Source organism: Mobula hypostoma, chromosome 4 (genome assembly GCF_963921235.1).
Source record: "Mobula hypostoma chromosome 4, sMobHyp1.1, whole genome shotgun sequence".
NCBI lineage: Eukaryota > Metazoa > Chordata > Chondrichthyes > Myliobatiformes > Myliobatidae > Mobula > Mobula hypostoma.
This window is the reverse complement of record NC_086100.1, coordinates 149,021,104-149,033,364: the sequence shown is the minus strand read 5'-3', so window position 1 is coordinate 149,033,364 and position 12,261 is coordinate 149,021,104. Positions and strand designations below refer to the sequence as shown.

The 12,261-nt window shown below is 40.9% G+C and overlaps 1 protein-coding gene across 1 annotated transcript in view; it reads right to left on the bottom strand.

Annotated features, from left to right (window-relative positions):
• Positions 1-12,261, bottom strand: part of LOC134345666 (janus kinase and microtubule-interacting protein 1-like) — a 394,868-nt gene that overhangs the window by 60,881 nt on the left and 321,726 nt on the right. The window contains exon 18 of the mRNA XM_063046689.1: positions 10,969-11,034. Within this exon, the coding sequence (XP_062902759.1) occupies positions 10,969-11,034 (66 nt within the window). The remainder of the gene's footprint in view (positions 1-10,968; positions 11,035-12,261) is intronic.

Here is a 12,261-nt window from a genome sequence, read left to right as displayed (position 1 = left end):
TACGTTGCCTCCCAGGTGCTAGTGTCAGGGACATCTCGGATCGAGTCCATAGGATTCCTAAGTTGGAGGGTGAGCAGCCAGGAGTCATGGTCCACGTCGGTACCAATGACATGGGGAGGAGAGATGGTGAGGCCTTGCAAAGTGAGTTCATGGTGTTAGGTGCTAAGCTAGAGGACAGGACCTCCAGGGTTGTGATCTCAGGATTGCTATCTATGCCACATGCTCGTGAGCCTAAACATAGAAAGAACATACTGTTTAGCACGTGGCTAAGGAGATGGTGCAGGAAGAAGGGCCTCTGAGTTTTGTATCGTTAGGCTCTCCTCCAGGGAAGGTGGGATCTGTACAGAAGGGACAGTTTGCACCTGAACAGAGGTGGGGAGGGGGGGTGGTAATATCCTAGCAGGAAGGTTTGCCAGTGTTGCACGGGGGTTAAACTAGAGTTGCAGGGGGATGGGAACCAGAGTGCCAGAACAGAGAGTGAAGAAGTTGCAGTGAATTACATTGTTAACCCTACATAAAAACATGGGAATCAAATGGTTGAACATGGCATATTTCAATGCAACGAGGACAGTACGAAAGGCGGATGAGCTTAGGACATGGATCAGCAGGTGGAATTATGACACTGTAACCATTATTGACACTTGGCTGCAGGACAGGCAGGACTGGCAGCTCCGTGTTCTGGGCTTCTGTTGTTTTACAAGTGAAAGAGTGAGAGGGATGAAAGGGGAGGGGGTGACATCACAAGTCAGGAAAAATGTCATGGCAGTGCTCAGTCAGGACAGACTGGAGAGCCTGTCTAGTGACGCTTAATGGGTACAACTGAGGAACAAGTAAGGCATGGCCACATTAATGGGATTATATTATAGATCACTTAATAGTCCGTGAGAATTAAAGGAGCAAATATATACAGAGATTGCATAAGAAACATAAGACTGTGATAGTAGGTGAGTTTAACTTTTCACATATTGACTGGGACACCCATTCTGTAAAATGACTAGATGGGAAAAGAGTTTGTCAAATATATTCAGGAATGTTTCCTTAAGCAGAACATCTACAGTGCCTATAAAAGGCATTCTCCCCTTGGAAGATTTCATGTTTTATTATTTTACAACATTGAATCACAACACATTTAATTTGGCTATTTTTGACACTGATCAACAGAAAACAGTCTTTTGTGTCAAAGTGAAAATAGATACCTGTATCTACAAAGTGATCTAAATTTATTGCAAAAATCAACACAAAATAGTTGATTGTATAAGAGTACTACCCCTCTTCAAAACAGTATTTAGTAAATGTGCCTTCGCCCGCAATTATAGTCTTGAGTCTGTGTGGACAGGGCTTTATCATCTTTGCACATACAGTGGCATGCAAAGGTTTGGGCACCCCTGGTCAAAGCGAGTAAAAGATGACCTGAGTTCCAAAAGGCATAAAGTTAAAGATGACAAATTTCTTTAATATTTTAAGCAAGATTACTTTTTTATTTCCATCTTTTACAGTTTCAAAATAACAAAAAAGGAAACGGGCCCGAAGCAAAAGTTTGGGCATCCTGCATGGTCAATAATTAGTAACACCCACTTTGTAAAGTATCACAGTTTGTAAATGCTTTCTGTAGCTAGCTAAGAGTCTTTCAATTCTTGTTTGGGGAATTTTCGCCCATTCTTCCTTGCTAAAGGCTTCCAGTTCTGTGAGGTTCTTGGGTCATCTTGCATGCACTGCTCTTTTGAGGTCTATCCACAGATTTTTGATGATGTTTAGGTTGGGGGACTGTGAGGGCCATGGCAAAACCTTCAGCTTGCGCCTCTTGAGGTAGCCCATTGTGGATTTTGCAGTGTGTTTAGGATCATTACCCTGTTGTAGAAGCCATCCTCTTTTCATCTTCAGCTTTTTACAGATGGTGTGATGTTTGCTTTCAGAATTTGCTGGTATTTAATTGAATTCATTCTTCCCTCTACCAGTGAAATGTTCCCCATGCCATTGGCTGCAACACAAGCCCAAAGCAGGATCGATCCACCCCCATGCTTAACAGTTGGAGAGGTGTTCTTTTCATGAAATTCTGCACCCTTTTTTCTCCAAACATACCTTTGCTCATTGCGGACAAAAAGTTCTATTTTAACTTCATCAGTCCACAGGACTTGTTTCCAAAATGCATCAGGCTTGTTTAGATGTTCCTTTGCAAACTTCTGATGCTGAATTTTGTGGTGAGGACACAGGGACGATTTTCTTCTGATGACTCTTCCATGAAGGTCATATTTGTGCAGGTGTCGCTGCACAGTAGAACAGTGCACCACCACTCCAGAGTCTGCTAAATCTTCCTGAAGGTCTTTTGCAGTCAAACAGGGGTTTTGATTTGCCTTTCTAGCAATCCTACGAGCAGTTCTCTTAGAAAGTTTTCTTGGTCATCCAGACCTCAACTTGACCTCCACCATTCCTGTAAACTGCCATTTCTTAATTACATTACAAACTGAGGAAACGGCTACCTGAAAACGCTTTGCTATCTTCTTATAGCCTTCTCCTGCTTTGTGGGCATCACATATTTTAATTTTCAGAGTGCTAGCCAGCTGCTTAGAGGAGCCCATGGCTGCTGATTGTTGGAACAAGGTTTGAGGAGTCAGGGTATTTATAAAGCTTTGAAATTTGCATCACCTGGCCTTTCTTAATGATGACTGTGAACAAGCCATAGCCCTAACAAGCTAATTAAGGTCTGAGACCTTGGTAAAAGATATCTGAGAGCTCAAATCTCTTGGGGTGCCCAAACTTTTTCATGGTGCTTCTTTCCTTTTTTCCCACTCTAAAATTGTACAAAACAAAAATAATACAAAAATAATAATATAACTGCTTAAAATGTTGAAAAAAATGTTTCATCTTTAACTTTATGACTTTTGGAGATCAGTTCATCTTCTACTCACAGTAACAGAAATTTTGACTGGGGTGCCCAAACTTTTGCATGCCACTGTATAGGCACTGCCATTGTTCCCCATTCTTCTTTACAAAACTGCTCAAGCTCTATAAGATTGCATGAAGATCTTGAGTGGGCTGCTCTTTTCAAGTCCAGCCACAAATTCTCAAATGGATTGAGGACAGGACTCTGACTTCGCCACTCCAGGCCATTAACTTTGTTGTTTTTAAACCATTCCTGTGTAGCTTTGGCTTTATGCTTGGAGTTATTGTCATGCTGGAAAATGAATCTTCTCCCAAGTTGCAGTTCTCTTGCAGACGGCATCAGATTTTGCTGCATTCATTTTATCCCCTGCTTTCACAAGCCTGCTGCAGTGAAGCAATCCCACAGCATGATGCAGCCACCACCATGCTTCACCGTAGGGATGGTGTGTTTTTGATAGTGTGTGGTGTTTGGCTTACACCAAACATAGCATTTAGCCTGATGGCTGAAAAGCTCACCTTCTTCCAGCTGGCTTCAGAATCTCCCAAGTGCCTTCTGGCAAACTCTAGCCAAGATTTCATGTGAGTTTTTTTCTAACAGTGGCTTTCTCTCTGCCATTCTCCCATAAAGCTTCGACTGCTGAAGCACCCGGGCAACAGTTTTTGTGTGCACAGTCTCTCCCATCTCAGCCACTGAAGCTTGCAACTCCTCCAGAGTTGTCATAGGTGGTCTCCCTCAGTAGTCCCCTTCTTGCATCTTCACTCAGTTTTTGAGGACAACATGCTCTAGGCAAATCTACAGCTGTGCCATATTCTTCCCACTTCTTGACGATTGGCTTAACTGTACTCCAAGTGATATTCAGTTGCTTGGAAATTTTCTTGCATTCATCTTCCGACTTGTGCTTTTCAATACCTTTTTGCAGAGTTGCTTGGAGTGTTCTTTTGCCTTCATGGTGTAGTTTTTGCTGGATACTGACTCACCGAATACCGAAGCATTCGGGCTCTCACAACCAGACTGTGCAACAGTTTCTTCCCCCAAGCCATCAGACTCCTCAATACTCAGAGTCTAGACTGACATCTACATCATATTATTATATTGTAATTCATCCTCTACTATGCCTGTTGTCTTGTTTATTAATTATTGTACTGCCCTGCACTGTTTTTGTGCACTTTATGTAGTCCTGTGCAGGTCTGTAGTCTAGTGCAGTTTTTATGTTGTTTTACGTAGTCTAGTGTGGCCTTGTGCTGTCTCATATAGTCTAGTGTAGTTTTGTGTTGTTTCATGTAGTACCAGAGTCCTGGAGGATCGTTGTTTTGTTTTTACTGTGTACTGTACCAGCAGCTTATGGTCGAAATGACAATAAACTTGACTTGACTAGCAGTTGGATCATCCTCAACTGAAACACCTTGATCGCACACGGTGATCTCCATTTAACTAATTATGTGACTTCTAAAACCAATTGGCTGCACCAGTAATGATTCTTTTTGTCATACTAAAGGGGATAAATACGTATGCAATCAATTATTTTGTGGTTTATATTTATAATTAATTTAGATCACTTTGTAGAGAACTATTTTCACTTTGATATGAAAGAATTTTTTTCTGTTCATCAGTGTCAAAAAGCTAAATTAAATGCGCTGAGATTCAATGCTGTAAAACAATAAAACATGAAAACTTCCAAAAGGTTTGAATACTTTTTATAGGCACTGTAAGTCACGAATGGAAAGAGCACAGTACTAGATCTCCTATTAGGAAATGAGACAAGGCAGGTGACAGAAGTTTGTGTAGGGTAACGCTTTGCATATAGCGATCATAATCTCATTAGTTTCAAGGTAATAATGAAAAAGAATAGATCTCATCTTCAATTCTAAATTGGAGAATGTCCAATTTTGATGGCAGCAGAAAGAATCTGGAAAGTGGGGATTGGGGCAGGCTTTTTCTGGAAAAGATGTACTTGGTAAGTGGGAAGCCTTCAAAAGTGAAATTTTGAGAGTACAAAGCTTGTATGTACCTGTCAGAATAAAAGGTAAAGATAACAGGTGTAGGGAACCTTGGTTTTCAAGAGAAATTGAGGCCCTGGTTAAGAAAAATAAAGGTGCATTTCAGGTATATGTAGGTAGGAACAAATGAGGTGCTTATGGAGGACTAGAAATGCAAGAGAACACTTAAGAAAGAAATCAGGAGGGCTAAAAGACACACGGTTTCTCTAGCAGACAAGGTGAAGGAGAATCCTAAGGGCTTCTACAGATATATTAAGAGCAAAAGGATAGCAAGGGACAAAATTAGTGGACAAAGTATTCGGGAGTGCGGGTCAAGAAAACAGTTTCAAATACACACACAATTCTGGTTTATCAACATAGGCAGCATATGACAGCAGAGAAGCTATACTGAACTGTTACAAAACACTGGTATTCAATGTTGGTTGCCAAATTACAGGAAGGATAAACCTGTATAGATATTAGAGAGAATCCAGAACAAGCTTGCAAGAATGGTTCTGAGGATGAGGAACTGTAGTTTCAAGAGATTAGACAAACTGGGCCTGTTTTATTTGATGAAAAGGCCGACTGGAAATTGAATGGAAGTATTTAAAACAATGACTGCTCTAGTGGCAGGTGAAGGATCAAGGATGAGCGGCCACAGATATAAGATGAAGCTGAAGAGATGAGGGAAAAGGAGGAGAAGATGGTGGCGCGACGGCAGCTCACGCGATCTTTCCGGTGATGAATATCTGTTATCTGTCAAGTAGGGGACCATGCACAATTCTGATTTGATGGAGACAGATGTGAGAGTACGGAGGAACATCCGGAAAACTTCTGAAATGCCCGCTTTGCTGCCGTTGCTACTGTGTGGAAACTGGAATCTCCGGAGCAGAAGGCCCCGACATCCTTGGCTTTGCGTGTTTCAGCGGCCAGGGCGAGGTCAAAGGCGCTCGGCAGAGGATGGCGCTCGGGAGGCTGTATCAGAGGGGCTGGTCGGAGGCTCGAAGTTTTCGGTTGGATGGACTTAGTGTCAGCTGTGGTCGGCTGCTTCCAAGGCATCAGCAAGTTGACAGTGCCTGGAGGTTTATGGCAGGGAGTTTCTCCCTTTTGCCGCCTGCTATCGGGAACTCGGGAGTCGATCGACTCGGGACTTTGAGACTATTTTTTTACCATGCCCATGATTTGTTCTTCATCAAATTATGGTATTGCTTTGCACTGCTGTAACTATATGTTATAATTATTTGGTTCTGACAGTGTTAGTCTTTGGTTTGTCTTGTTTTCTGTGATATCACTCCGGAGAAACATTGTATCATTTCTTAATGCATGAATGCATTTCCAAATGACAATAAAAGAGGACTGAGTGTTCTCATAATCTAAAAAAAAGTTTCTTTTTACAGCGTTTCTGGATGGAATCTGCGACATACTGCTTGCGGATGTGCTGGAGGCAGGTTCCATATTGGCCTGGAAATGGCAATTTGATAAATATATGGTGAAGAGAAATTTGTAAGGCAACATAGAAAGGGTCAGTGGATGTAACTAGAGAATTGCTCTATCAGAGACTTAGTGTAATCATGGTGGGCTAAAACACCAGTTCTTCGCTCTTTATTCTACTGAGGTTCTACTGCAGTTTTCTGCTCAGAATTGCCTTCTTTATTTAGAGCTATGTATAATATTTTAATATGCTATGCATTTTCATTCCAGATTTGTTGATTCTTTGACATGAATGACTCAGTCAGCTGGTGACATCACCGCTACTCTATATCCAGGATCTTACTAAACAGACACCTGGCAGCATCTTCTTTAGAAAACCGATAAGTCCATATTACAGAAATGGCTAGATCTCCACTTTTTCATCTTCCTTCATGGTCAGCTGTAACCACAATCGCTTTGTTGTTGATTAGAAAATCTTGCTGAAAATCCATGTTTCAGTGTTAACCCTTGAGCTGTACTACCTTGATGAAAGTCACTGATCTTTAATATGTTCTTGCAATATTTGGATGTTTTCTGCCCCAATGCCTCTGATAACTGTAGCACTTACCCGGGTAATCCATGAGCAGCCCCAGACTCCACGGACCAGTGTTGACCTAGTCCGGCAGCAGCTGCCCCTATATTGCACCAATGAACTTTGCACTGAAACCAATTTGGCAGTGTGTCACTCCACTGGTTTCCCAGCTTTTGGGCTAGCTTAAACCTGACATAAGCTTGATCAAATGCAGTGCAAATGAGTGGGAGGCATTTTCTCCAGGTAGAAAGTTAAGTTATTATTTTCTTGTTATTTAGTTGTTACTTTGAATGACTTAACTTTCAACATGTGCATGCATTCTAGTCTAGTGGAAAATAATATTTTAATACTTTACATACCCTTGAATGTAATTAAATATTTGTTACTATTAAAAACTTTCACATTCAATTACCCTAACCATTGATGGCTGGGTGGCTGTGGAATTGGTGAGGAGGAGGTTGAATGTGGAGACACACCAGCTGTCAAAGCATCTGTAGGTATCGATGATGACACATACAACTCTGTGATAACACATACAACTCACCCGCCCTGGATCGCTGAAATCCAGACTCCCAGTGGAATTCAATGAGGGATTAATGGTGGAAGGTGTGAGGTACAGATGCAGGGGCGCTCTTATTTTGGGGGCAACAGAAGACCTGCCCCTTCAAAATTATTTTATTTTCCAAAGTAATGCACGGGGTAATTTTCTGTTTGTGTGTAATTGAGAATTGCATTACCGTTTGCTCATGGTTAAATCACAACTTTATGCATCCAAATGTTGGCATGCACTTTGCAGTTTGCATCTACACCACTATTCTCTGCAGGTTTTGCAGGGAGTAGGAATCACAGTAAATCGCTGAGAGACCTGGGAAGACTACTAACACAGAAAATGGTGAAGAGAACAACAACTTGAATTCTACTGAATCTCAAATCTTGCTACTAAAAATTTCTGTCATAATCAAGATAAAAAATCTTCCACAACAAGAGGCTTTGCAAGGTAACATAATCATGAACAGAAAAATATATGTAAATATTGTTGGATTTAAGAGCTCCTAGCAATGTTTAATAAGTGCCAAACCTCTAACCAGACCATTGGAGAAAAATCCCCTTAGTTATCGAGTCATGCAGTATGGAAGATAGGTCTTTAGGCCAACAAGTCTATGCTGACTATCAAGCATCCATTTACAATAATCCAGTTTTACTCTGCCCAGATTAACATACTAAGCCACATCTTTAGGATGTGGAGAGGAAACTGGAGCACCTGAGTGAAACCCATATGGTCTCAGGGAGAACATGCAAACTCCACACAGACAACACCAAAAGTCAGCATTGATCCTGGATTGCTGGAGCACTGTGGCAGCAGCTCTACAAAATCGTTACTACCATGTCTTCTAATGTAGTCTTGGCAACTATGACTGCATCTTGTACACTTTTGATGATCGGAGGTATAATGTCAATGCTAGAAGTTTCCGGCATTTGACCCAAGAGAGGTTCATGGCATGGAACTTCATTCTGTAACAGATTAGCAAACAAACAGTGTGTCATCGATACTCTTTGCTTGAAGATTGGAATCTGACCTCTGCATAATGTCGATATTTGGAGAAAAATTATGCCACATAGACCAATAAGAAAACTGATCAGTCTGATGGTAAAGCTGTCCAGCCAGGCAATGGAAAGGTTTAACAAACTGGATATCATAAAGAAACCGAATATTTGGCTTTGTTTTAATTAGTGTACTTCATCCAACTGCTTAAATGAATTTGCTGACATCAATCAAATAGAAGTTAAGTATTCATTCAAAAGTCAACGTAGCTAGGAGGTCCACAAGGCTCTAGTATCTATCCAGGCTAAACGAGGCAGTTTGCAACCTTTGTGTCCTATTGACCAGGTTGAATCATTGACCATATAGTCCTCTGAATCACTAAGACTCCCAATATGAATGCTTTTGTCTCAATAAATCTGTTGCTGAAACTCCCAACCATGGCTTTATTACATTTCCAGATTGGACTTCCTCAGCTTCCCAGCCCAGCCTCCACTGTTACGATAAAAATGTGCTGAATCTATATTCTGGGAAATTAAGTCATACCATTTTCCATTCACCAATCTCCCCTCCAGCAAGTTAAATACTGATTCTAGTGCAACACACACAAAATTCTGGAGGAACTCAGCAGGTCAGGTAGCATCTGTGGAAAAGAGGAAAACAGTCTACATTTCCGGCCAAGATCCTTCATCAGAACTGAGAAGGAAGAGGGAAGATGCCAGAATAAAGAGGTGGGTGATGGGGGGGGGGGAGGGGGGAAAAGACTAACTGGAAGGTGATAGATGAAGCCAGGTGGGCGGGAAAAGTCAAGGACCAGAGAAGAAAGAATCTGATAGGAGAGGATATTGGACAATAGGAGAAGTGGAGTGGATGAGGAGTGGACCCAGGGGAAAGTAATAGGCAGGTGAGAAGAAGTGAACAGTCAGTGTGGGGAATAGAGGAATGGGGGTGGGTATATTTGTTCACTGGAAGGAGAAATTGATATTCATGCCATCCAGTTGGAGAGTACCCATATGGAATATAAGATGCTGCTCCTCCCCCCTGAGGGTGGCCATGGATCAACACGTCGGAACGTAAATCAGAATTAAAATGTTTGACCACCAGGTAGTCAAACTTATAGTGGATGGTGTGGATGGCACTGATTCTAATTTTCACATCCTTCTTCATTTCCACAACTTCCTCCAGCTAGACAACCCACCACTCTCACTGTTCCTTATGTTACCTCGATTTATCACTTCTGATCATTCCACCACTGTAATTGTACTTTAATCTCCACAACTGACTCCAGAACTCTCTCTCTACATTTCCATTTCTCTCTTCTGTAAGGTATTTCTTCATATCCAGCTCTTTTATTGAATATTTGGTCGTTTACTAATATTTCTTTATGTGGTTTAGTGTCAAATTTTGTTCAATGATGCTCTAGTTAGTGACTTGGGATATTTTACTGCATTAAAAGCTGCTGAAGCAGGAAAAGGGACAGTAATCATGAAAATACAAACTTAAGGATTAAAGTGATACAAATGGGCCATTGTCAAAACCTTTCTGATTAAATCAATTCCTTGATGTTGAGTAGAAATCAGTGGTCATACAGCAGGAATTTTTCTCAAACCTAGTACCAGAAGTTATGCTGAGATGGATGAACAGTCACATAATAGATAGAAAATAGTCCATAAAATAATACTCAACATACAACACATCAAATTGGATCATGCATATTTATTCCAGCATGGTCTCTCTCTGATCAGAGCTGATCCAGTTTTGTAGTGAAATGATAAAAATAATGGTTGTTTTGTTGGTGACCAATGTCCTTGGCTCCCAGCATCAATCCATGACCCAATAGTCAATTACAACCCATGCAGCAAGTTAATCCATGAGTCCAAACACATGAAAAGGTGCTTGAACACTGAAGCCAAGCAGCTGACGTTTGGACTCAATGTGAGTCATCAGCAATTTGTCGTATACAGTAGTTTACACAAATTAAGAGTCTGTACAGCCCTCAGCCTCTATCGTGTCCTGTCAACAGAGGCTGAGGGCTGTGCAGACTCTTAATTTGTGCAAACTGCTATATACTTGCATAACAAAAAATTACACTTAACCCTGACACAAAAATTAATGTGCGCCCAGAAGTTAACATTGATCTCCAAATCACCTGGGCTTGCACAAGTGTATACAAACTTGAACTCGGGTCTTGCAGGTCACAGGTGGTAATTGTACGTGCACCTAATGTCAAGGGTTGATCTTGGAAATGGAATCCTTAGCCTGCAACCCAATTACCCTCGGTGTCAATACAGGAATTGTTCTCAAGAATATTCATCTATTTAAATAATTTAAAGATGCTGAGGGCTCAGTAGTCTGCTCAGTGGGAAACAAGGAAACAAAATTACATCATTATTCATTATCACCAATTATACCTTTCAAAACCCCTCCAAAGTAGTATTCTGCTGAGATTGATGATGGATATAAAGGATCGTCAACCTTTATTTTAGGACAAAGATTAATCGAAGCTGAACAGTGCCAAGAGATAAAAGCACCTCTTGCTTCCCTAAACAATCACGAATTGAATGTGTACCTTCTCACAGAGTGAAAGCACAGTACGAGCTTGAATTACTGCAACCTGTTCTTCGTTTCTCAGGTTCTGAAATATAAAAGATCAACAAAAGATTGAAACTGAGTTTACCAGAGCATCACTCAGATTCTAAAGACACAGCCTTTGTGACTTGGCAAGAAGATCAAGCAAAACGAACATGCAGTTAGATGCTCCTCATTTTTATCATCTCAAATTTAATTCAACATAAACTGAGCAAAAATGCATATTATACATATAACATGTCGAAGTATGTCCTTTCAGTTTTTAAGTCCAGTTGAAAACAAATTAGGACATCCTGAAGGGGTATATGTCCAATAAACTGCACAAAAGAAAAGTCATTTTTATTGTCTAGGAAATGTCTCAAGCAACTTAGTGGTTAGCACAACATTGTACAGGCAACCCAGGTTCGATTCCCACCGCTGCCTGTAAGGAGTTTGTACATCTTCGCCATGACCGCGTGGGCTTCCTCCAGGTGCTCCAGTTTCCTTCCTCAGTCCAAAGATGTACTGGTTAGTAGGTTAATCGGTCATTGTAAATAGTCCCATGATTAGGCCTGCATTAGATCAGGGATTGCTGGGCAGCGTGGCCAGAAAGGCCTATTCTGTACTGTATCTCAAGAAATATTAAATACAAACAAATAAATATTAAATACCTTGTGCAAGTCACAGAAATAGCAATAAGATTACCTCCAGAAAATGTATGCTGTATGATATTGTTTGAGGAACAAATTTCAGATCAAAGTGATTCAAGATCCTTCTTTGTAAAGATACCATTTAATCTTTTATACCAAACTGAGAGTGTTTAGAAAATTCTTTAAAACTTTAAAAAAAAGTATCAGAAAATACAATTTCCAATGGCTGTCAAGACTGTCCGAAAATAACACAGTGACCTGGGCTAAGGGTTTGATGGCTACAGGAATAGCGAAATATATAGGAAAGCAACATTGCAGTTCCTCCCTACGTTAAGATCACAGTTTCTTCTTGCGGACTGTCATAGAATGGACAGTCTGCAATAAGAAATGCAGCAGAAACCAAGTTATCACATGGCAGAAGACGCCTGCAGCCCCACAACTACTAGCTAATTCAGACTGCCAGCCTTCCAAATGCTTGTTCCTATGAATGAGCTGTATACAAATCATCATTTGTAAGTTGGGCAGGAGATGTACTGGGTAAAGTAAAAAGATTTCTGTCCCATTCCTGATGTATGACACTTGACCTGAGAAACCCTCAATGCCGTAAAATTAAACAGTGTTTCACTTCAGATGTAATCATTTAC